The 25,865-nt window shown below is 41.4% G+C and overlaps 1 protein-coding gene across 4 annotated transcripts in view; it reads left to right on the top strand.

Moving 5' to 3' along the window:
* Window positions 1-25,865, top strand: part of LOC147216692 (cell adhesion molecule 2-like) — a 248,148-nt gene that overhangs the window by 203,953 nt on the left and 18,330 nt on the right. For 2 of the 4 annotated variants that reach the window (XM_086176744.1, XM_086176745.1), the window contains 4 exons: window positions 13,565-13,726; window positions 15,079-15,169; window positions 15,269-15,447; window positions 19,346-19,435. In XM_086176744.1, coding sequence (XP_086032870.1) covers window positions 13,565-13,726; window positions 15,079-15,169; window positions 15,269-15,447; window positions 19,346-19,435 — 522 coding nt within the window. The remainder of the gene's footprint in view (window positions 1-13,564; window positions 13,727-15,078; window positions 15,170-15,268; window positions 15,448-19,345; window positions 19,436-25,865) is intronic. The other 2 variants (XM_086176746.1, XM_086176747.1) reach the window with 1 other exon arrangement.

Raw genomic sequence — 25,865 nt, 5'->3', positions numbered from 1 at the left:
GCGTCGGTTTATGTACAATAATGACATCTTAGAAATCCGATCGCCAAATGGTGTTTGTGTAAGAGAGAAGGCGTTCGAATATGTCAGTTAGCGCAAGGGAATTATAACAATTCGAATAAACAACTCAACGGGAACACCCTTGAAGACAGCCGTGCCAAACTCATTATAGGGGGTTAATCATATTTTTTAACCAAAAAAATATACACTAGAACAGAGGTCTCCAAACTTTTCCCTGCGAGGGCCAAATAACTTTTCCCTTCTCTGACGGGGGGGCTACACCAGTTTTTAACAAAAAGTGTGACGATCGCAGTGGTGTCTAAATGTTAAAATGACTTGTTTTTCAGAAAGCCATATATAGCCACAAATTAACTCCGACTGGGGATCTTGACAGGAAAAAAAACAAAAAACAAATCAAATAAATAAATAAAAATAGATAAATAATAACATTATTAACTAAATAAATAACATTATTTATGAAATAAATAATTACCAAATAGCCCTTTTCAAGTTTTTCACAGAAAAAAGAGACCTGATAAGGCGCAGACTGCAAAAGCGTGGAATAGAACGTTACGTTCTATGCATGTAAAAGTCACAATAACGTGGCCAGAAGGAAAAAAAAAACATTATGCATCTTTGGTATTTTTCAGGGGCCGGGCAAAATGTGGAGGCGGGCCGTATCCGGCCCCCGGGCCGTAGTTTGGGGACCACTGATTTAAACACAAACCAGTTTATGCCCTTTCTTGAGTCACTAAAAACAAGGCGTACAACTGACATTGGTATCGTATCGACTACTGGCGGTACTTCTATGCACCCTAATACATCATATATCTACATTTACCCTCATATTTATCGATGAATATGAAAATCTTCTTTATAACCTAACCCGATAACGTCATTCCCCTTTTTATTCTACCTGTCTATTTTGAGGCACAGTCGCATACTGCCGTCAAACTCATCATTGGCTATTGATGAATAAGTAATCTGATTAAAGCAATCACCCCATTTTACAAATAATTATCGTAGTTTGTCACTATACCCGCCTCTTATTCCCCCTTCGAGAAACATGAAACTTATTATCTCTTCGTGGGTGATTATTGTTTCTCCCATGGGTCTAGTAGGAGAAAATAGCTCCCTGTAAGGCAAATGGAGACCTCGCCAGGACATAATGTTCTTTAAAATTACCACAGAAGGATTTCAGAGATATCCTCGCTGGTTTGCAAGAAATCTCCACGGGGTGTTATTTTTCATTCAGGTCAGATGCCAATTTTTTTTTTTTTCCCCCTAACTTGCCATGACTTGGCATGTAGCTATCTGCGATTCTGCCGTTGTATCATTTTATATCAGTGTGTTATTTACTTTGACAATGATTGCCGTTCTCTTGTAGTTTTCTGTGCAGCCTATACTTTACACACACCCCCTTCCAAAAAAAAAAAAAAAACCTTGAGACTTTAAGCAAATGTCAGATTAAGAGATTGTTGTCAGATCCGCTATTTGATTTGTCGAGAATTCCGATCAGAGGGGACGTCGCGACCCTTTCTGAGTTCACTGAAAAGCCGTCTCGGTGTTTTAAGCCCAGACAGGCCGGCCCGATATCTCACACCGCGATTTTCCTCCGGGTTCAAATCGGCAAAGAGATAAGACCCAAATCGATATTTTCCATACACTTTTAAGCAACTATCATAACACCTCCCCATTTAATTAACTTCAGCCAGGAAATGATATTGAGCTTATTCACAACCGTGCAAAACGAAACCTCTCGGTTTGAACACGTCGAAATATCGGCTCGGATTAACATTCGCGTTTTTCCTTTCCGAGAAGAAAGTGGTATAAATGTTAAATGACATTGTCTTGAAGAAAAATAGCGACCTGCCATGCAGGTGTTTGTTTATAACGGTCAGTTCATTTTCATCGTGATGCATTTTGTCCGGCATATTCGGGACATGTTTCGTTTAGAAAATAAGCCTCGAGAGTGTGATTGACGTGTCTTTGTCACACCTAATTGGTTTGGTTTCTTGTCGTAAAAAAAAAAAAAAGGAGTGAATCGCTATCTAGACGCCGTCAGTCTGACTCATTTGTATGTAAATGTTTTTTGTTAGTTAGGGGATGCATTCAAAGCTGCTAAATGTGGTTTCTTTAAATACCGCTAAAAATGGGAATAGCATGAGAGGAAATGTACATTTCAGAATTACTTTGTCCCCTCACGAAAAAAAAAATTCCAATTCACGGTTCTATCTGCCCAGTCAAACATGAAACTGTAAAACGTTGCAGCATCCAGTTACAATTTTATATAACAGACACTATAAGGGGCACTCGAAATGTTATTAATAGTTTATACCACAGTTTAGGGGGTTTTGCATGGTTTAAGAGCAGTAGAGACAATAAAACTGAACAAATAGCTTTTTCTGTTACTTTAACAAACCGGATTTACTGGATGTGTCCTTGTTAAAGCAACACAGTTTCCATTTGGAAGAGTAAACATGTTATGCTGTTGACTTCAAATAATCACTAAAAGATGATTTCCTTAATTGTCAAGGCTCAATATTTTTATCAATATTGTAATGAAGTGAGAAAAAAAAATGTTTCTCGTGGTTTTGGTTTGGCTCTTTTCTTGCCTTGTTATTTTTGCTTTTTTTTTTTTTGTTTTGTTTTGGTTTTTTTTTGGTGAAAGGTGAATTAAAATAGTTTGCAAAATACTCGCCAAAGCCTGGCAAGAGAATTGGCGATATCAGCGGAATCACAAATGGCTCTCTGAGTTTCATCCATTTATGACAATGTTGTGCATTGTCTCTTTTTTTTAAGCTGCTAATTGAGAAAAAAATGTTGTTTTTTTTTCTGCACACTGCTCTTTATAAAATGCCAGGTTTCCCCAGCAAAAGTAATTAAATCTTAATGTCTTTCAGCATCTTCAGATGACACACGTAAGTGTATGTCATTTTCATTTGAAAATAGGACCTGTTTTACCCTGTGTATGGATAGATTTACATATTTATAATAAATACCGCCCGTCACAACAGCCTGATTTTTACAATTATACTGTTTGGCAAAACATCATTAACAAAATGAAGGCGGCAAAGTGGTTAGCGAGAACCGTGTCTGCCGGGGTTTCCTCCTTCTTCTTTCGGCTTTTCCCTTCAGTGGTCGCCACACCGAATCAACTTTCTCCATCTAACCTTCACATCCTCTCTCCCCACCTCCATAAATCTTCTCTTTGGTCTTCCTCGAGACCTCTTGCCTGGCAGCTCCAATTCCAGCATCCGTTTACCAATATATTCTCTATCCCTCCTCTGTCCATGACCCAACCATCTCAGTGTGGCTTCTCTGACCTTCTCTCCAAAACATATAACATGTGTTGTCCCTCTGATAGATTAATTCCTGATCCTCTCCATCCTGGTCACTCCCAAAGAGAACCTCAACATCTTCATCTCTGCAACCTCTAGTTCTGCCTGCTGTCTTTTGGTCATTGTAACAGTTTCTAGTCCAAACATCATCGCTGGTCTCACCACTGACTTGTACACCTTTCCTTTTATTCTTGCTGATAGTCTTCTATCACATAGTACCCCTGACATTTTTTCCCACCCATTCCAACCTGCTTGGACCCGTCTCCTCACCTCTTTTCCACACTCTCAGTTGCTCTGGACTGTTGACCCTAAGTACCTGAAATCCTTGATCTCCACTCCCTGTAGCCTCACCGTTCCATCAAAATTCCTCACTTTCACACTCATATATTCTGTCTTGCTGCGACTAACTTTCATTCCTCTCCTTTCCAGAGCATACCTCCACCTCTCTAGATTTTCCTCTACCTGTTGTCTGCTCTCACTACAGATCACAATGTCATCCGCAAACATCATGGTCCATGGGGATTCCTGTCTAACCTCATCTGTCAGCCTGTCCATCACCATTGCGAACAAGAAGGGGCTCAGAGCTGATCCCTGATGGAGTCCCACCTCCACCTTGAACCTCTCTGTTACCCCTACAGCACACCCTACCAGTGTCTCACAGCGAGCATACATGTCCTGCACCAGTCTAACATACTTCTCTGCCACTCCAGACTTCCTCATACAATACCAGAGCTCCTCTCTTGGCACCCTGTCATATGCCTTTTCTAGGTCTTCCCATTGTTCCAAAAACATTCGGGAGGTCCAGTTGAGGCTCAAAATTGTCTAGACGTGTGAATGATTGTATGTTTGGTATCGATGAATGAATTAAAACAATAGGAAGTCCAAAGTCCTTTTGAAAGTATGATAATTCTTATTGTATCAATAATAATATGTACTCCTGTTATAGCGCGTGTGAATGTTTTTACTCAAACAACATCAAATTTGGGGTAAAAAAAAAAAACAAAAAAAAAACTCTTGGCTTATCATTTTATGATCGACCCGATCAGAGCGGTACATTTAAGCGGACTAAATATACACGTTAAGTCGTACGAGAAGGGCGTCGCGGTAAATGTGTGTATTGGTGTTTGCGAATGCGGCCGAGGCGTTCGTCATCCTGACAACAGGGTGTGTTCAGCGTGCGCGGGGAGCCGTCTTGACTGCGGGCGTCTACGCCGGGAACAAATGACAAATGTGACATATTGGTGTGGGATCTCGGGGAATAGAGAAGATTATATTACCGACCCGGCCATCGGAGCGGCCCCCCTCACCCGTTCACATTCACTCAAAGCTAACCTATGCTAAATGTGTGTAGATCTGCCTTTGTCTGCGTGTGTGTGTGTGCAAAACAGGCAGATGGGGCAGATAGCCCGAGTGTAAGGATATAAGCCAATGTGTGCGGAATGGATTCCAATATTCTTATTTCCCAGTTTCTTTGTCCCACAGATCCCCTCAGTCCCCACCCTGTAATGGTATATTTCTATCTCAGTTACACACCGAAACCCAGGGAGACCTCTGCCAATATCACCACATGTAGCACTTGTTTACACACCGCTGAACTGGATGGGCGGGGGGGGGGGGGGGGATGGCGGGGTTGCGGAAGCCAAGCCGAGCAGAGATGAAATGAATATTTATTTCAAATAAGGGCGGGGATGTTCACTATCGGATAAGGATTATCATATTCCGTGACCTAAACTGTTGAGGTTATTGCTTCATCATGTCATGCGATAGCTCTATTCCGAGGGGACTTAAGGGAAGAAGAAGAGGAAAAAAAAAACAGATTTGATTTAAATTTGCTTGCTCGCAGTCACAGCCCCTTTTTCTATTGTCGAACTTGTTAGTCAAGGACATCCCGTTATTCCGGCGCGCGTTCCTCACGCCACTTTAGGTCCTTGCCGGCGTACTTTTCCACACGCCATCACTTAAGGATGCCTATTCAGTGAAGAGCCCAACAGCGGCGGCAGAACCCTTTTGAATTTCCTTACGTAAGTGTAATTGTCCTTGATGACCGCGGATCGTTGTTACTGAAAACCGAATAACCCGCGAAGCCCTTCGGAGGAAAGCGAGAGGCCGATATCGGCGATATGACGCGAGGTTGTGCTGAAGTTGAAGTGACAGCCCTTGACATTGTAAAGAGACACAAGTGGGAATTCAGTTCAGAGGTTCCGCCAAGTTTTCTAGTCGACACGGTAAATTTGTAGGGATTTCAGCAACGTCGCTTACTACTTTTAAGAAGTCAGCGTTGGAACTACATTTATACAATACCGATCCCCGGGGTGAGCGGATCAATGACCATTAAAGATGTAATTTCAAGATGGCTCCAGCGAGTCGCGGCGGCATGAATAAAAGATGCCCCGAGTCACCGACACAAAAACACTGATTCACCCCGAATCGGAGCCCAAACACATTTATACACCGGCTATTCAAATCAATTTGTGTTACACAGAGGTGGTAAGAGCGCTGGTCCGGGTCCCAGACATTCCCGGTTTGATTCCCGATCTCCCCAAAATGACAAAAATAGGGATTTCTTTTTAATCGAAAAAAAAAAAAAAAGATTGTCACAGTTGAGCTACCGGGTGACGTCGGCAGACAAAAAAACCAGAAATATCAAGATTCACGCGTATAACCTGCGCTACCGTTTTATTTTCTCTGTATTTGCGTCAACCTGATCAGATCCGTCCGCGCAGAGGCGTGTATCGTCCGATCTCGGGCGACGCCGATCGGGTTACCAGAAAGAACCAAAGAACGGGAAAGCGAACCGCAGGAGCCCTTGTCTGCGTTCATTAATTTCAACAACCTGAAGGGACGGGGGCTGTCCAGCTTTAAATGCCAAGACCCCGATACGAAACTCCACTTCTCCCTCTGAGAGCCGGGAGGGAAAGTGTCTTCACGAATCTCCAGTTGATCCGTCGCGGCCGCCGATGTCGTGTCAGGGGGGACATCGTGATACAGCTCTGCCGGGAACCGATGGAAACGCTTAACATTTAAAGGCGATCTCCAGTCGCGGTCACCTGTCGGTTAAAAACGCAGCTGAGATGATACAATACAATGACGTGTGTGTGTGTGTGTGTGTGTGTGTGTGTGTGTGTGTGTCCAAATTTTTCCTTTGTTTTGGTGTAAAGGAGGTAAACAGGTAAATTATAAAAATCTTTATATGTAAAGAACTTTTCCTCTAAAAAAAAATACATGATGAATTAATATTAGAAATGAATATTAAAAAAGAATTGATGAAATTACACCCTAAAAATATTGTTGAGTTAAAAGAGAAAAATCGCCACTAGAATTTATTAGAAAATTGATTGGTAGCATTTGTAATTTACAAGGCTACTGGTGGCTATTCTGGTTATTAAATCGATCTTTTTAATTTTGCCTTTTTTTTTTTTTGCTTTCGTTTTTTTGTGTTTTTTATAGAAATAAGAAAAGAAAAGATCGTTTTAACTATGTCATTGGATGTTTTTTTCTTCAAAATATAATTTTGTTTTCAAATTTTGAAGCAAAAAATACATTGCACAGTTACTTTTTCATGTATTCCATGGCCGTTTTTTTTCGTGTGTGTGTGTGTGTTGCAAAGTCAGTGTTAAATTGTTGGGAAATGCCCTTTTTATAGTAAAACATCCAGTCATTACTAGACTCTTCAGTGAAAAAAAAAAGAATTTTAAAGCCCCATTTCCATTTAAAACATCTTCCCTCCTCTTCTTTACACAGCTGAACGTCTCCGCCGCACTCCGAAGAGTTATATATGTGCAACGTGACACGGGGAAGCTTTTTCTACATTAACTTATCAAAGTGTAAATGCTCTCTGTGCTCACTTTAAATCTCATTTTAAAGAGGTGGGCCGGCAAACATGAACCGAGCCGTCAAATATTGTCAAATATTAAGCAGGCACATGTCTGATGTGGAAACGTGGAGCCCCTCTGGGGTCACGAAACATCTCTTGGTCCAGCAGTTCAATTTGTGAAATTAAAAATCATTTGACATTAATATTGGGGGCAGGGTGATGTGGGAAAACTGAATATCGTAATATGAAGCAAGGTATAGAAAATCAAATGTCAGATAAGTAGAACACGTCCCCGGTATAATGAAGAGCACTTTACTTCTACTTCCATTTCCTTTTTCTGCATTCAAAGGCTTTTGCAGCCATTTAAAGCATTATCGCTTATTTAAACATTTTAAATATAGGTTCACACAATTTATCATTATCGGTTAATGTTGTGCAACTTTTATGTCTTTTTTTGACTTTTTTTTATTTGTTTTTATTTATTTATTTGTTTCTGAATATAGTTAGCATTTCATTTCACGCTTTACAAATACGCCCCTGGCATTTTCCAACAATTTTGCCAAACACTGAAATGAATTAACTACAGGAGAAAATGAGTGATTTTGAAAGTACTGCTATTTGCTGTAGTTTTTGAAAATGTAAAGAACATTCAGATCAGGCCACCAGAGATACAGGATTTTCAACCTCCATAAATTTAATATTTGGATCCCTGTTATTCCAGTCTTATTTTCTGCAAGGGCCGTGTCAGCCCTCAAAGGGCCGCATGTAACGATATCAATATAACTGTAACTAAATGTAACCAAATGTAATGTAATATAAATATAACTACTCCTCAATGTTTAATAACTTAACTTAACTAACCCATTCAAACCCGAAATGTTACATATGCATTTGCATAGATGTAAAAAAAAAAGATTTTTACTAGTTGCTTTGTTCCAAAGCTAGCTTTCACTGCTGCAGTGTTTTTGGATGCGGCTTTCTTGAACACATTTTGCTGCCATCGTAGTTTGACTTTTAATTCTTGGACAGTTTGTTGTTTTTCTGGAAGGCTAATTTTGGCGTCAAAATGCCAACTTAGATTGGACTCTTTGATAACCGACGCTTCCTCGTAACACAAAAGACATACCGTTTTTTTTCCCCTTGAAGCACAAACATGTATTTGCCTACCCATCTTTCTTGAAACAGCCTTCCACATCTGCAGCAACTTTTCTCCTCCTGGACATTTAGGGATCAATTGTATTTCTCAATTCCTATCGTTGAAAATGGCATTGACGTGGATACACTGCGATCTAATGGCGGGATGCCGTCACTTGGCGGGTTACGTGATCGGCATGAATTGCGGGAAATGTAGTTTTTGTTCAAGACACGTGTTTGACTTCTTTATTTTAGGACAATCAGACCTTTTAAGACATTCTTGCGGGACACAAAAAATAACATGACGGGCCACATTTGGCCCGCGGGCCTTGAGTTTGACACGTGTGCTCTCGACCAGGGGTGTCCAACTCATATTGGTCCGAGGGCCATATATGGCCGAATTTGACGTCAAGGGGGCCAAACCGGTAAAAACATGAAGTGACACTAAGTCCAAATTTTCCTTTGTTTTGGTGTAAAGGAGGTAAACAGGTAAATTATAAAAATCTTCATATGTTATGAAATGTTCCTCTAAAAAATACATGCAGAATTAATATTGGAAATTAATATTAAAAAAGAATTGATGAAATTACACCCTAAAAATATTGTAGTGTTAAAAGAGAAAATTTTGTCACTGGGGGAAAATTTGCCACTAGAATTTATTTGAAAATTGATTGGTTGCATTGATTGGTTGCATCTTTTTAACTTTGCCCGTTTTGGTTTTTTTTGTTGGTATTGTTTTTGTGTTTTTTATAGAAATAAGAAAAGATCATTTTAGCAATGTCACTTGATGTATTTTCATCAAAAAATCATTTTGTTTTTCAAATTTTGAAGCAAAAAATACATTGCAAAGTTACTTTTCCATTTTTCCCTTGCCCATTTTTTTCTTTTTGAAGCCCACTGTATAAAACCCCAGGATGCATGTGAGAAAAAACGCATCAGCCTCACCAACACCAAGATTTAATTTCAGGCAGGACACAAAATATTGTTCCGAGGGCTGCAATTAGCCGCGAGTCTGCGAGACCCCTGCAGTAGACTATGGTTTTTGCCTAGATGGAAGAAAAAAGGGGGTCTTTAAATGATTTATCTGCTATATTATGGTAGTCACTCAGAAAGGCAGCCAAAGACATACCCCTCAGAAGGGATGTAGTTCAGGGTACGTTGAGCCATCCGACCCCCGCTGCCAGGATTAGTCAGCTCTATCGCGGCTGGCGATGATTCCTCTTCCGTCCCAGCAGTCCTCCGCTAGCTGTCATATCTATCCCTGAATCTTCTTTCCTCGGGGCGTCCCTCTCCGCGGCGAAATGTCTCAAAAGGGGTCAGATTCTCCTATTCTTACACTTGTTATTTCCATTTCTAATCCTCAGACATATTGTTTAGGCCCCCGCCGCCCTTCGCCCCCCAGAATAGTGCGACGCGGATCGATTCCTCCTCGCCGAAAACAGGAATCGCCCGAAATAACCGAACCTCTTCACCCTTGTTACCCTTTTGAGCCGCCATAGACGACTATGAAGTCTACAATTTCAGGGTATCATGAATCCAAACAGTCCCTAAGCTATTGTATCAGTTATCTCTTGCATACATTATGCATGTTCATCACTGCCGAAACTGTATTTTCTAGTGACAGCTTAAACCCCCTGGGTCTTTCCCACAAGAAAAGCTTGGATTTTATACTTTGATCAATAGTTTTGAATAATTACGTACTAGGTACTTGTTCTTTGCAGAGAATAATTATTCAAATATTGTAAGTACGAATCCGTCTTTATTACGCTCTTGCTCAAAAATGTTCAGTCATATGTCACTGCAGTGTTGAAAATATTACAAAATCCATTTTGCTGAAATTAATAACTTTCTTCTTGCAGAAGTTTAATACCATTTAGAGGCGAGACAGATATTATTCTGAAAATATGTTCCGCATACCTACTGCTAAAATTTATATTTCGTATTTCCATTATTATTTGTCTCAGCTCTTTCCAAATACCTCCTACACAGATATAGAATAAATGGCGATATCGCAGCGCAAGAGTGCAGCTGCCATCAGATTGGATACGGGCTCCAACAACACTGAGGTGTTTGCAGCTGTCGCAATTATTATCATGTACGCAACAAAATTGCCAATGTTTACAACCGCGAAAGGATGTTTTGCAATTAGAATTTTAATGAGCTCTTTTCCTTTCCTTTTGTCTCCCAACAATTCCTTCTTTGTAAAGGAGCAGCCATTTTTTTGCCTCTTTCTCTCTCGCTCTCTCTCTCTCCAGTACTCCGGGTTAACGTTGCTAACGCTGCAGAGCTGTCAGTCATTCATCTCTGGGGGAGGTGGGCATATTGCCTCAGTTGAGGGAAGTAACCGAGCAGAATAGTTGATTGGCAGAATCAAGAGGGAGAGCAGACAGTAGGGTTGGATTCTTAGAAATTGGAGCAAATGATTACATCGAAGGGACCCATGAGCGTGAGCGGTTTCCTTAAGAGATGCAAACAAAGGTGGCCCATCAGGATAATCATTACTCTAATGCGTTCTATTACGGTGACAATACGCAAACGGCAGCGCTTGATAAAGATGATCGTTATCTGAATAAACCGATACTCTCGTGGAGCCCGATACTGTGTGAGAGACGTTTTCGTGTTTACAAATACATAAGGGGCCAAAGTGCTGTGCGCCGCCGCGACGTGAGCTGATTTAGCACACCGGTTCCAAAATGAAATAAAATGATGGTAAAAAAGTCTTTATTTAATTATTTATGTAGCTGCTTTTTTTTTTTTTTTCGGAGATACTAGAATCAAGAATCAAGATTTTTAATTGTCATTGTACAGGCACAGTGAAATTTTGCGATGTGCCGGACTTTTATTAAAAATATAAATAAATAGATAGACACTTTTTTAACATAGTGCACAATTATTTACATAATAGGGGATGAGGAAAGGGATTGATATAAATAAGACTGCGACCATACTAATGCTGATACTATAGTAGACTGATACTATACTAATGCACAACTAAGTAACTTAAATTAAACCTGGTTAAGGTTAAATAACGCGATAGAACCCAGGAGCCTTCTGTGTCCAATATTTTACATAAACACTAGAAAACTACAAAAATAGTAACTATATAATACAGTATAAAAAATATATAAACATATATGATACAATATATTACTCGATACGATATAATATGTATAATCAACATAGATAGATAGATAGATAGATAGATAGATAGATAGATAGATAGACAGACAGACAGACAGACAGATAGATAGATAGATAGATAGATAGATAGATAGATAGATAGATAGATAGATAGATAGATAGATAGATAGATAGATAGATAGATAGATAGATAGATAGATAGATAGATAGATAGATAGATAGATAGATAGATAGATAGATAGATAGATAGATAGATAGATAGATAGATAGATAGATAGATAGATAGATAGATAGATAGATAGATAGATAGATAGATAGATAGATGGATAGATAGATAGATAGATAGATAGATTAGGGATTAATTGGATAAACATGATGCAAATAAAAAAAAAGGAGATTTGAACTTTATCCACAGAGAAGGATGAAAAATGTTTCTTTTACTTCACAGATCATAGCTCCGAGACAGCGAAAAATGAGTTTTGTTTGTTTCTTTGTTTTTGTTTTGTTTTAATTATGTTCCTAGATAGCATGATGGGTGAGACCGCATGGAGATATTGATCAATCGGCCACAGAATCCCCTGGTATCTGCACTCCCCGGCCTCTCGGCAGAACATCTGTTTTACCGTTTCACCCGGAATTTCACAATTTGTTCATCCGTGCGAGCCGAGTGTCTTTTGGTATGCAAAGAGAGTCTCACTTATAAGTTGAGTAATGAACTGTCATTCTGTATGGCAATAAAATTCCTCGCGTTCCTGACTAGGTACTCACTGGTATGCCATGTTCAAGGACTGTCTGACAGGGACAAGGGAAGTCTCTGTGACCTTTGGAGGGCCCGACTTACCAGTATGCACCACTGCATTTAAGAGATGTTGATTTATGGGGTGCAAATACAATCTCAGGAGCACTAATGTGATGGTCAAAGAAGCTGGTCTTCAAACTTAGATCAAACAGGTTTGCCTTGCGCAAGGCGCTTGTCATTTGGGAGGCAAATGAAGCACAAAGTGGAATGGTGTGATCAAAGGGAACACCAAATTTCAGGACATTATGCAAATGATTTCTTTACAACGCCGGGGTGGAGGAGTTCTCCGATGCCCCGGCGGTGACTGGGGAGTTGATGAGCTGCGAGATGGATCAGCTTTTCGGTTGGGATAACAATACAGGTGTTGAAAGGAACGCTCGGAGAGCAGATTGTACAGATGGAGAGAACCAGGAGAAATAACGATGGGAACAAGTTTGATTGAAATCAGTGCCAAATGCCTGATTGGCCCTGGTGATGTTGTCGCTGCAGCCGGGCAGCTTGTGGATATCAGGTAGAAGATGCACAAGTATTGCACCGCGCTATTGTGTGCAACGAGAGGAAGTTTTTGTCCGCCGCGCCGTCTAGAAATGGAGGGAGAAGCTGTTGAGAAAGCCTTTCTCAGATGGCATACATCACATTCGGATGATGCGCGGCCGCCGGGTTTTGTCATCGTCTTGATCTGCAGGAAGAATCGACATTCGCCAATTTGCGTGATAAGGTATGGAGGCGACAGGCACGGGATACGATCAGATCCGGCTAAATGTAAATAGTGGGAGAAACATCTACCGACGCCTTGTTCGCTATAGATGGGGTCTTCGTTTGAGATACCAGGCTTCCCGAGGACGAGGAAATAGCGAGTGCACATATATCCGGGGCCCGGGATTAGCGGTCGGGTTTGGAAATGAGTGATTCTTTCACTCGTAACTTCCAAACGTTAGGAAGTATTTATTAATCCGGTCCTTTGGCTCATTTCCACATATTGAAATTGAAGTGTAAACTGCCTCTTTCTACATATTTGGTTGAAATAACGCACGGACTCTCCTGGGCCAAATGCGCCGATTGCAATTTTCCATTTCGCTTTTCCGGTGTTGAGTTTAAGCAAAACTGTTATTAACCATGAAGACTTGAGGGAATTGTTTTTTCGCTTAAGACCCTTCATGACTTTTCCCAAAGCCGATAATGTTGGGTTTTCAGTGCGATAAAGGTCTGACATGTTTATACGCCACAGTGTTTGTGTGAGATCAGAAAAGCCACCTGTGAAACACGATGACGACCGGTGGCCACGTTTAAAGAAAAAAAGTGAGTCGCGTCAATGACACGATGAAACTCCCTCCTCAGGTACCAAAGAGGTGAGCGCGAGCGGGAAAACGTTCATAGTGCAAAGCACTCTGCAGCTACACGTGAGCAGAAACGACGACGGAGTGGCCTACAGTTGCAAAGTGGAGCACGAGTCTCTGGAGCGGACACTGCAGCAGGCCATCGAAGTGCTGGAGGTCCACTGTAAGTATATAATGATCCGTCTGACGTACAGAGACAACAGCCACGTGGGGAAACAGGACAAATGATGTTATGGAGCTCTGTAGGTCCCTCAGCTCAAACCCGACAATTTGCCGCATTGCTTTTTCTTCTTATCCGAATAAAAATCCCTTTGTTTATTTAGGTTTTCTCCACATCGATGTCAGGTTCATGTCATGATCAAAAAAAAAAAGACACTCCACATAGGTTATCTAAAAGGATATGATGCTGATGTCCGCTGCCAGTCCAAAACTCTTTAAGTCTAACCTTATTATGTTAGTAAAGGCATGGCAGGGGGACCATCGTTTAGTAAAGATAAGCTTCTGAAGTCTTCATGAATATGTCATTTGCTCCAACAGTGCCATACAGTTATGGTTTTAGCCCGGGAACTTTGACGTAGACATGTGTTTTGGGTTAAGACGTTTATCTTAAAAGGGACAACCCGTGTTTCGGGACGCAAGGCACCGTTAACCCCCTGTTTGGTCAACAACATGCTGTCAGTCTCATTGCCTCCTGGTGCAGCACTTGGATGAGCGATGAATAAATCGGACGTCCACGGAAATCTGATAAGAAGAAATCCAAGGGGTGTCCCTGATGCATTAATATGTGCGCGCAAAATATGTTTATATGCATGCAGAAATATGACAATTACTTTGGGAGGCGTGGCAGCACGGTATTGCCAAGACGCATAAATGAAAGCGGGAACGGTTGTGCGTCTGGATATGTGGTCTCGTGATCCACCGGCGACCGGTCCGGGATGAACCCCGCCTCTCGCCCATTGACAGCTCAGATAGTGCCGGATAAACGGTTTAGATAATGAATAAATGAATGACTATTACTTCCAGTATTGACTGACTTATCAGTGTTTCGCAAAGCCCCGGGTAACACGTGTCTACAGCACAAATATTCAGCTGACAGCAAAGAAATGAGAAAAAAAAAAATCCTCAAAATTGTTAATTTATATCAAAATCAGTCGTTGATGAAATGGAACTCGCAGCTGTACAATGTAGATGTGGTATTTACTTGAAAACATTCATTACATTGCATTACATTACATTGCATTGCATTTAGCAGATGCTTTTACCCAAAGCAACTCACAATAGAGGACATAGGGACTGCAAATACACTCGCAAATACACAAGCGAATCCATGTGTTATACGTAGGGGAATCAGGTTTTAACCGCTGTTTATTTTCAGTCACGTTTCCATACGCCGATGTCAGTCCGATCAGCACGATGTTCCGGTTGTTCTCCATTCTAGTTTGTGTTTGCTAATGTCTTTCACTAAAACATCTGATTGATTGAAATGTTTCATGATAATCTGCGTTGCATCCCTAGACGCTCCGCGGGTGGAGATCACCCACTCTCTCGCTGTTCCTCACGAGGGTCAATTCTTAAAGCTGGAATGCGTGTCCAACGGAAACCCGTCGTAAGTCACTCGCGTGCCGTACGACTCCATGTCAGCCTTTTTTCTAACATCGTCTTTGTAGCGCTTCATATTTTCCTCTCCCATCCTTCCAACTTCCAGGCCGGATCCTGTGATGTGGACAAAAGACGGGATTGAACTCTCCGACCTCGGCAGGGTGATCGTCGAGGGGAGGGAGCTCACCTTTACTTCGCTCAACAAGACGGACAATGGCACCTACCGCTGCGAAGCCAGCAACCACCTGGGGACCAGCAGTGCTGAATATGTGCTCTACGTCTATGGTGAGTTCAAAGCTAAAGCTGATAGCTGGACGTTTGTGCTCCGTCTGTCCTCATCTAAAGGGAAAAGAGAATAGACGGATCCTCAGTAGTGACACATTTTGCATTCTCAGCAGGTTGTGAGAACATCCGTTGTCGTATGATGAGACTTCTTCTCCTTGGTACACAATACCGAAAGCCATGTTGTTGCGTTTAAAGAGCCATCATCATTAGCGTATCGCCCCATCAAGAGTTGATTGGATATTTTTTAATAACATGAAAAGTATAAACCTCACAGGTGTAACATCCAACCTCCAAGCTCCGTTGCAAATACTAGGAATAATATTGCCGCCGCCCCCTCCTCCCCGCCCGCCATATTTGCATACTCTCACTAAAAATGATTAGTGGTACTGTCTCTTGCAGGGATTATAAAGGCCTCAGGTGACACAAATACCACCAACGCCTTTCCTTAAATAAGCCTGCGTCCCAGATCCTCTTCACACACACACACACACACACACACACATATACACAAACATGTGAGGGAGGCAGAATTTAGTGCTGTGTTGTCAGGAATATCACGGGGATGGATAAGTAATTCCAAGTAACGCCAGAGGAAGTGTCGGTACAACAGATAGCTTTTCCTTTTCTGTTTATCCACTGCTATTTGTCTCTCGGGATTAAGAATAAAAGTGCCGTATAGCATCGCAGATGATTTTTTTTTTTTTCCCTCCTCTGTTTTGCGATGAGGGATAAATTTGATATTTTTGACCCCAAAAAAAAAAGCTTTAAAATTGATGGTAAACAAGGATCTTTCTGCCTAGAATGAGGAAAACATACATTATTATTACCTACTCAACGGGGGGGCTTTTTATTATTCCATTTCTAATTTGAGAAACAGGCTTAATCTGAGCAAACAAATTACAGAATCAACCTCTGAATTGCTGACAGATCGCTCCACCATATGGTTTAACTGTCCTTGCTGGCTGAACAATAATAAGCAGAGCTGAAGCTGCTGCAGGATGCAACCAAGGTTAATATCAATAGTTCATGAAGCTGCTGGGAATGGTTAGGAACACGATGACACATGAAAGTCAAGAAAGCAAAAAATGTATATATTTTATGTGCTGTAACTTGCTTTTGAACAAGGGATAACTCCAGGACTGAGGACATTTAGACTATATAAAAAACTATAAGATGTGCATTGGACTTGAAGAAAGTGACACCGCCATTCAAACGCCACATGATCTGTTTATTGCACAACATATTGTGAGGGATTTAAAGAACCAACGTTGTCAAAAATTAGCCTTTTTATTTCCCTTGAGCTTCATTTAAGCTCAGTTGGACCTAAAAAGAAACTTGTTCACCACAAAAAGGCCAAAGCAGCAGAGGAACAATTTGAGGAAAGAATTTTCTTAAAATAATGAAAAATGCCCTGAAAATTGACATGAAAAATATCAAATTACCATTAATAATTTGATATTTTAAAAAAAATAAATTTATAAAAATCAACAGTAAGTATACATTATAACAGTAAGTATACCTCATAATTGAAAATTTAATATTAAAACTATATTGCTCAAAATCCTAATTTATGACTGTGTTAAATTTTTATTTAGATGCTAAAAGGTGTAAACAACAACCGTACAATGGCTGACAAGTTCAAAACAAAAAAGAAGGGGCATTTTTCAACATAAAAAAATGTCATTTTTACATGCCTCAGAAAGGACGCGGAAAAATAAAAGAAAGATCCTGCCAGTGCATTGATTCTGGTTTGAATTATCTTTTTTCAGACGCACACTTTTTAATCTTTCACAACATCAGCACTTGCGCCTCCCAGCAAGAAGATGACGGTTCTGACTCAAACTGTGGAATTCACATGTTTTTCCTCACTTTGCTGCGCAGTTGAACTCCTTATGGGATGCTAACTGACTGGTCCTGAATAGACATAACAAACTAACCACCAAAAAAATTGGTGACCAACTGTCAAACCATTCTTCCCTCTCTGCCCCCTCCCTTGCTTTTATATTGTTTTTTTTTTATTAATCTATTTGTATTGATTTTCATGAAGTTTTCATAAAGCGTCACTGGTTCTACTGTCAGATGCTGTGTGTGCATAACAGCAGAGGAATAACTGCATGTCCTCGAGTGTGAAATTTCATTTAATAAATATGGACAGTGTCTCCTAAAATAATAGAAAAAAAATGAAATAAAAATACATTTTAAAAAGTCGCTTAACACTGCTTTGACGGTGATGATCATTATGGTAATGATGTTTTGTCAGGTTCTCGGTATTTGCTTCCCCGGCGGTGATTTTTTGAAAAGACAATTAGGATCAGGAAGGCGGAGAACAGAGATTCGGTTTAAAAAACAGGAAAATAAAATCGAAGTCCAGTCGCAGCAACGAGATTTGACAATGATTTTCTCTTGGAATAGTTTGATTCTGTTTTATTGTAAGCACTTCAGTAAATTCACCAGTAATCTCCTTTGATACGTTGGACTAAAAATGTCAATCGTGCCTCAAAACTAGGAAGCTATATCCGAACATTTCAACCACAGAGCCCATTTGGTGGGATTCAATTAGCCTGATTGTCCCGTATGCCACATCTGTGTACTCCAACATTCCTTCAAATGCCAGCGAGCTGCAACGGCAAGAATAACCAATGCTCTTAATGACAGTGATGTTATTAAGCTGACAAATTCTACACCACAAAAAAGGCAATTGGGTACGGGAGGGTCAAAGTGTCCAATCCAGATTCATTACTTGTTCTTTTAAAATGGCACTCAGTCTGTTCCAATCCTTCATTACTGATTAGCACACCTTTTAGCCTTTCACAATTGCAGCCATAATTCTTGGAAAATACCTTTTTAATGGTTCCCCTGCAATGGGAAGACGCTCTTTTTTTTTTTGTCTCCTTTGCTCTCTTGCCTTTTTTCCCGTAGACATGCACTCAGCTGCTTAGTGATTCACACTGTGGCTGAAAAGTCGCTGAGACATTCAGGACAGTTGCCCTGTACCACATCCAATTAAAAGCCTCTGGCTCACCATAAAAATCAGAGTGACATAAACAAGGTGGCGTGTAACCTCATTAACTTTGTCACGCAATTTTTCAGTCTCTTTTTTTTTTTTTTCCTGTTCTTTAACATTTCACAGTGGGAAATGTCGCCTTGGTTTATACACTGAACAGGAAGGAGTCACAAACAAAGCGTGCGCTGACGTCTTCTCCGTTGTTTCGCATGTTGTCCATAAAGAGGAAGCGTGTTGGCTTAGGACTCCAATTGCAACGCTAAAAACATTCATGTTTTTGCTGCGAACCTATCAATGTTCATATATTTTTCTTTTCAATCATGGCACACACGGGGGAACTTAGAATGTCGGTTATCAACGTAAAGTCATTTCCCATTTAAATTGCAGCCGTTAGGATTTTTTGATTCAAACATTAAAAGATCCATCCAGTTTCTGCTGATCATATTTACTCCCATTGCTCATCCCAGACAATGTAAGTGACCGCTGCTTTTTAAAGATATTAAAACGACAAAAAAAGGATAAAAACCTAAAATGTCTCAGTAGTGCTCGCTTTGCATGATGAAATTACCCGAAAGGGTCGGAGCAGGACTTTGGCTTCGAATGTTCCAACCGCGACGCGTTTTTTTTAGCGATATCCTCCATCTTCGCTCTTTGCTGCGCACATCGCGCGATGAGACGTTTCCATTTATCACCACGGTGCACGTCAGAAAATTACAGCTATATTTACACGTTTATGCTTTTGTCATTTTGTGTTTCTCCATTTGTGTATTTTGCCCTAGACCAGTGTGTGTTGTTTTGTTACCGTATCTAACTGCCTAATTTCATTTCAGTTTTTTTTTTTAATTTATTTATGTTTTGTTTTATGTATGTCTGTCTGTCTGTCCCCACCACCAGACGCTCCCAACACCCCGACTCCATCCACCCCATATTCATTCCCTCCAGCTCCTACTGCACTAGCAGGCCCCAAAGTCTATGGCAAAAGAGGTACAGTAACACCCCACACATCTTCACTACCCGTTTACCATGTTTTACTGCACTCCTGCGCTTGTTTTCTAATCTTTCCCGTCCTAATACGTCCTGCAACTTCCTCGGGCATCAACATCTCCACTTCTTCTTTTTTTCTTTTTAATTAACATTATAGAGTAACATGCACGATATGTTATTGTGTTTGACGATAACGTGCATTCGCGCCTCGGAGTCCCAGCGGCTTTTCCTGTATTTTTGCTGTCTCTCTCTAAAATACTCTAGGTCATTGCATTGAAAAAAAAAAAAAAAAAAAAGTCTTGCTTTTCAAACACTCGGTTCTTTGTCCCACTGGCATTTCAAGGACTTCAGTACTTCTGTGCCCTCGAAACCTGAAGGAAGTAAATGTCATGCCCAAATAAAAATGTCTGGCCACTTGAGATGTCTCATCATGACTCCTAATGCTGTTTTACATCCCGGAAGTCAGACTCGGAAAATTCATTTTTTTTTTTTTTTTTTACGATAACACAGCATTCATCTCATGGAAATGCAATGGCGAGGTTTGAGAAAATCTCTCTCTGCACAAATTCACCAAATGTAACCGTTACATTTTAACTTTAAATAGTGTGCGGTCATCTGCAATGAAGCTAGAAAATGAACGGCGATATCATCTCAATTTTCAGGCGTCTCTAATTCCAACGGGGGCTTGTTCCATTTTGAATTGCAATGTTGAACTGAGAGATTGGCAAAAAAAAAAAAAACAGCACGTATCCCGACAAAATCGCACATTGTCACCGAAGAATGAGAAAATCTTTTAATGACATGGACTGGCACGTCACGTTCACGGAGCGTGCAAAGGTGGAGGTATAGAGCTGCAAAATCTGACTCTCGGTAGGTGGATAGTCATGTCCCTAATGAGGAAAGAGCGGGCGCTCACCCGCATTGGGCGAAGTCATCTGGATAATTTACCTCAGTGCTTCTTTTTTTCTTTTTTCTTTTTTTTTCCCCCGACCCCCAATCATATGCAAGGCAGAGAACATGGTATTTGAAATGGTCACGTTTCAGCCCTCCTTCATGGAGGCAGATGCTCAACATTTTAGCCAGAAAGTCACAAGTGCCCATCACGGCGAGGAACCTGAGAGGTCACCGGTGACACCGGAAAAGATGAGAAGAACATGCACCGGTCGGGGATTTGTCGAGCGATAATTTGAGGCCTGCTAAGGAATTCATATTCTTGACGTATTCTTGACGCAGAGGGAGGATCGGCATAAATGATGTATTTGTTTATTATTTCAAATCCCATAAGGAGGTTCCTATTAGTCAGCTCTGCACATAGCAAGATAGATATCGAAGGTGATCATAAATAGCTGATTAAGTTAATTATAAATGTGCGACGTTGTAAATCAAAATGTGCAGAACGCAAAGAAAGCATACGTAAATGTCTGTTCGTCCGACATTATATTTGTGTTCAGCCGGGGTGACAATTGCCACATTTTTCACCAGATTACTTCACCCTATTCCCAAAGCCCGGGTGAATAAATCACACATTTAATCAGAGCTTGACAAAAATAGGCACACTGAAAGAAATTAAAGTGATGGCTGTTTTGTGTGATTGCTTTCTGTTTAGTTGCTCTTCCAGTTTGTGCGTTACACTGCCACAATAATGCTGACACACTCCCACGTCTACTACAGTAGAATAATGTGTCAATCAAAGTATGTGAGTGACATGTCAATTTAAAACTAAAGTGCTGTGATAGGCTGTATGCAAAGTATTATGCTACTACTCCTACATCATTGCGGAGTTTCTCAAAGTTCTTCAAAGTTCATATTGCTGTAACAAAAAATAGTAAATTGTCAATGTCTTATTTTACTTACTACATGTGCAACGCTCTTTCCATTTGATAAAATAAAACTATTCCCTTCCTGAAGATCATACTACAGTGATCCCTCGCTATAACGCGGTTTACTTTTCACGGTTTCGTTACTTCACAGATTTGAAATCATCGCACATTGTGTTCTGCATTCTGATTGGCTAAAAAGTCACTCCGCTTCTTCTCTACCTGTGCGTCAGTAACGTTGCAGTTTAATATGTACACGTACGTAAAACAGCTTGCCAAATTTACATGACGTACGTGCACATTCTCTCGCAATTTCGAGTTTCTCTAAAACCCATAATATTGACAAAACGCTCTGGAGCGACAAAAGCGCCTGCGGCAGGGCCCAAAAGGCAGCGGAAGATGCTATCTATCGCAGATAAAGTTAAACTTCTGGACATGCTAAGGGAAGGTAAAAGTTATGCGTCTGTAGGTCGGCATTACGGAATTAATGAATCTTCCGTTCGTTCTATAAAGAAGGAAGAAAGAAACATAAGGACGACAGCAGCGATGCATAATAGAGTATTTAATTGTATAATAATTGTAAAAAAAAAATGAAGGTTTCTACTTCATGGATTTTGCCCATCACGGGTTCTTTTTGGAACGTGATCCCCGTGAAAAACAAGGGTATACTGTACTTCTATTCATTTGAATACAAAACAAAAATGTGATTTTTCTCTAAAAGCGTGGGCAAAAAGACGTCTAAAATCCGATACATTTGCCCCACAGCTACGCGGTTATCCATGCCGGTCGGACAAACCGGAGAAGACACGGACAAGGGCCGGTGCTAAAAAAAGAAAACTCAAATAAAATAGCTGAGCAAAAGCAAATCCTGAGAAAAGAAATCATCCAATGAGGAGGGGGAGATCACACTGAGAGCAAACTCAATAGGAAAGGAAGTGATAGAGCTGAAGTAAGAGGAAATTCAAAATTAACAGATTTGAATAAGTTACATGTAAATTGAGTATGTGGCATCTGAAGCTCCTCTCCTTAAAAAATGTGCTTTTCCCATGTTAATGCGCCCTAAACGTCTAACCTCATCCATACTGCTTTGTATGCGTGCATCACGCTAATAGATTCAAAAACATTTGATGTGTCACTAATCCAAGAAGCCGTTCCCCGTCTACCTCCAGTGCAACCACTGAGCAAACTGTCAAACCCGGGGTCGGGTTTTGCATAGTTCAGCAGCGCTGTCACAGCTGCAGGCTGCAGCGCTCGTCTGAGTCTCAGAGACGGAGCGCGACCGCACAGGCGATCCCTCCCTTAAAATAAAACGACAGTGGGAGACGGTCTCTTCTCCGGGACTGGAAAGGGCTCCGCAGTGTGTTCTGCTGGGAGCTGAAAGCTAAGCTAATGGATCTAAGCGCCGACCATGAAGCGAGAAGCAGAAAGACTGCTGGTGTGCAGGGTCTTTCTGCAGGTCTATCAACTTTATTGTCTGAGCGTTGAAATAGCGTTACTCTAAAACCCACGGTGCATAAGTACTCCCCCCCCCCCCCAAAAAAATAATTCAAAATCTCACTGAGAACAACAAGGAGTTATGCTCAGGTAGATCTGGTTTGATTTTTAAAAAGCAACAGGAGTGCGATTGCAAAAAAAAAAAGAAAAAAGTGATTGCATGAAAATGCATTTGCATCAACAGTTTTACACTGCATTTTTTTTCTTTTAAGCGAATGAGTCCATGTAAGGGTTCTTCAGTCAGGTACTTGACTCAATGTGTGTGTGTATGGGTGGGTGGGTGGTCACAGAATCCCTAGTATGTGGGCGTGGGAGAGGCCTGAAAGGGTAGAGGGTGCAGAGCAGGGAGGGAGTTGAGCTTCCTGACAGCCTGGTGGACGAAGCCGTCCTTTAGCCGGTCGTGGCTCGCAGTCTCCGTCCCGATGGCAGCGGCGTGCAGAAGCTATGGGACGAGTGCGGCTAACACCAAGTTAGGCTATGCAGTGTGTGGGTGTATGTGTACGTTTGTGTACATCTTTGTCAAAAAAAAAAAAAAAAAAAAACCTCACTAACCCAAGCTTACTGTTCTGTATATTTCCTGTGCCTCTTGGATTTGCAAGTGTTATTTGCAGTCCTTATGTCCTCGTTTGTAAGTCGCTTTGGATGAAAGCGTCTGCCAAATGTAATGTAATGTAATGTACGAGGGATCGGCCAAAATACGGAGGGTCTCGCAGGTGTTGTGGATATCCTGGAGGGAAAGGGAGAACGATCAGCCTGGAACCCACTTTCACATGTTGCTTGCTTTCAAGGATTTACTAAATCACGTATTTTCTCCTTTAATCATCCTGTTCCGTAGTTTCTCATTTGATCCTTTCCTCCTCCTTCCACGGTCCTCTGCTCGACCATCCAGTCCTTCAGGAGCTTCAGCTCTTGTATTTCTGCTGTTTTTCCCTCCTCACAAGACTTTTGTTTCCATTTACCCTCTTGACGCCGCTTCTCTTCTCCTCGCCGAGCACCTCTCCCAAGACCCCGTCGGATAACAGCCTTCCACATGTTGGATATTCTTCATCGGCTTGTCTCGGCTCTTCTCTGATGTCTGTTTGTGTAGCGTGGAGACACAAGAGGAACTGACTTTCTCGGTGTATCTTCAGGGAATCTAAATATCAGACTCCTTTGCCACATCCCCAGTCACAGGATACCACACTATCTGCTTTCATGTGTCTACTTGATTTATTACCAGGTCTTGTCACAGGCTCGAGATGAAAGCAAACAACCATAGAGCTATACCAGCCCCATGACGTTTTGTCTTTTTAATAAAGTTGTCTTCCCGTGCAGACGAAAACACACACCGCGGGTTCAACGTGCCAACTCGTATTTGGAAGATTAGCATATCGCACACCTGATGAGTTCTTTTAACTGCACCTCGCCCGGCTCTTTTTTTAGTCCTGCGTCTTTTCCGGATTTACAAAAGGAAGATCCAACGCCTGATGCCGTAACTGTAAAAAACAGACGTAGCTAGATATCGAAATAAACAATTGGTCGATGACCTTAACGCTTACAGAAGTTGTGCTTGCGTATATCTGCATATTTCTGACAGACGTCTCCATAACATTGGATACTGCGCCATTGCTCATGTAACACACTTTGGATGTGTTGTGAAACGTTATTTAAACTAAAATAGACAAATAGAGCCCTGTCAATCTTCTCCTTGAAGGCACGAGAATCACAAGTTAGTTCCATCCCTTTTTCCTCACGCGCAACTAAATTGTTCACCATTGCATACACTGTCCTTAGGGAAGGCTGTCCACAAGATTCAGGAGTGTGTTTTGGGGAATTTTTGACCGTTCTTTCAGAGGCGTATTCGTGAGGTCACACGCTGATGTTGGGCGAGAAGGCCTGGCTCTCAGTGTCCGCTGTAATTCATCCCAAATGTGATCTATCGGGTTGAGGTCAGGACTCTGTGCGGGCAAGTTAAGTTCTTCCATGTGCACGGTCATACTGGAAAAGGAAGAGGCAGCTCCAAACTGTTCCCACAAAGTGAGGAGCATGCATTGTCCAAAATATGTTGCTATACTGAAGTTCTCAGAGTTCCTTTCAATGGAACTAAGGGGTCGAGCCCAACTCCTGAAAAACAACCCCACCTTCACCGAACTTCACACTTGGCACAATGCTGTCAGACAAGTAGCGTTTTCCTGGCAACCGCCAAAGCCAGACACATCCGTCAGATCGCCAGATGGAGAAGCGTGATTCGTCACTCCAGAGATCATGTCTCCTCTGCTCTAGAGTCCAGCGGCGGCGTGTTTTACACCACTGCTTTAACCCACACTTTGCATTGCGCTTGATGACTTGTGGCTTGGATGCTGCCATGGAAACCCATTCTATGTATCTCTCTGCGCACTGATCTTCAGCTCATCTGAAGGCCACGTCGAGTTTGGAGGCCCGTAGCGATTGACTCTGCAGAAAGTTGGCGACCTCTTCGCACTATCTGATCAAACTCCGCCATTTTACGCGGCATACCATTTTGTGGCTGAGTTGCTGTTGTTCCCAAACACCTCCGTGCTTTACGATACAGCTGAATATTTCGGAGTGAGGAAATTTCACGACTGGATTTGAGCTCCGGGTGCTTGATTTTATACACCTGTGGCCATGGGAGTGATTGGAACACCTGACTACGATTATTTTGGCCATATAGCGTTTGCCACGGCAGATACTGTGGACTGTTTTATGGCAGTGGAGCAAAGCCAACGCGTGACTGTATCTCTCGCCATTAGCCTTGGCCTCCCATGTTGTTGACCTCCACAGTGCAGAAACAGTAGAGATACAAGAAAGATGCCTGTTTTTAATCCATAATGCCAGAAATGATGCATAACAGCGTTCTGTAATTCACTTGATTAATGAAGTGCTGACAGGTACGCCCAACACACATCATCTTGCTAATTTAGTCAGACCTAATGGCAATAATAATTCTCTCTCAAGAGTATCAGAGGTCTGCACAATGTCATCAGACACACATGCACTGTTCTCTCCTCCAACCAGGACTTTTGTCACTTAAATCTGCTAACTGCTTTTCCATGCATCGCAAATTAGTTTTGACCTTGCGGTGTTGAAAGGTTGATTCGTACGCACAAGGGTTTCTTTGG

Source organism: Fistularia commersonii, chromosome 29, assembly GCF_037954325.1.
Source record: "Fistularia commersonii isolate RoL2024-O1a breed Wild chromosome 29, RoL_Fcom_v1.0, whole genome shotgun sequence".
Classification (NCBI taxonomy): Eukaryota; Metazoa; Chordata; class Actinopteri; order Syngnathiformes; family Fistulariidae; genus Fistularia; species Fistularia commersonii.
Note: the sequence above shows the minus strand (reverse complement) of the source record. Positions and strands in the feature narration are given on the sequence as shown.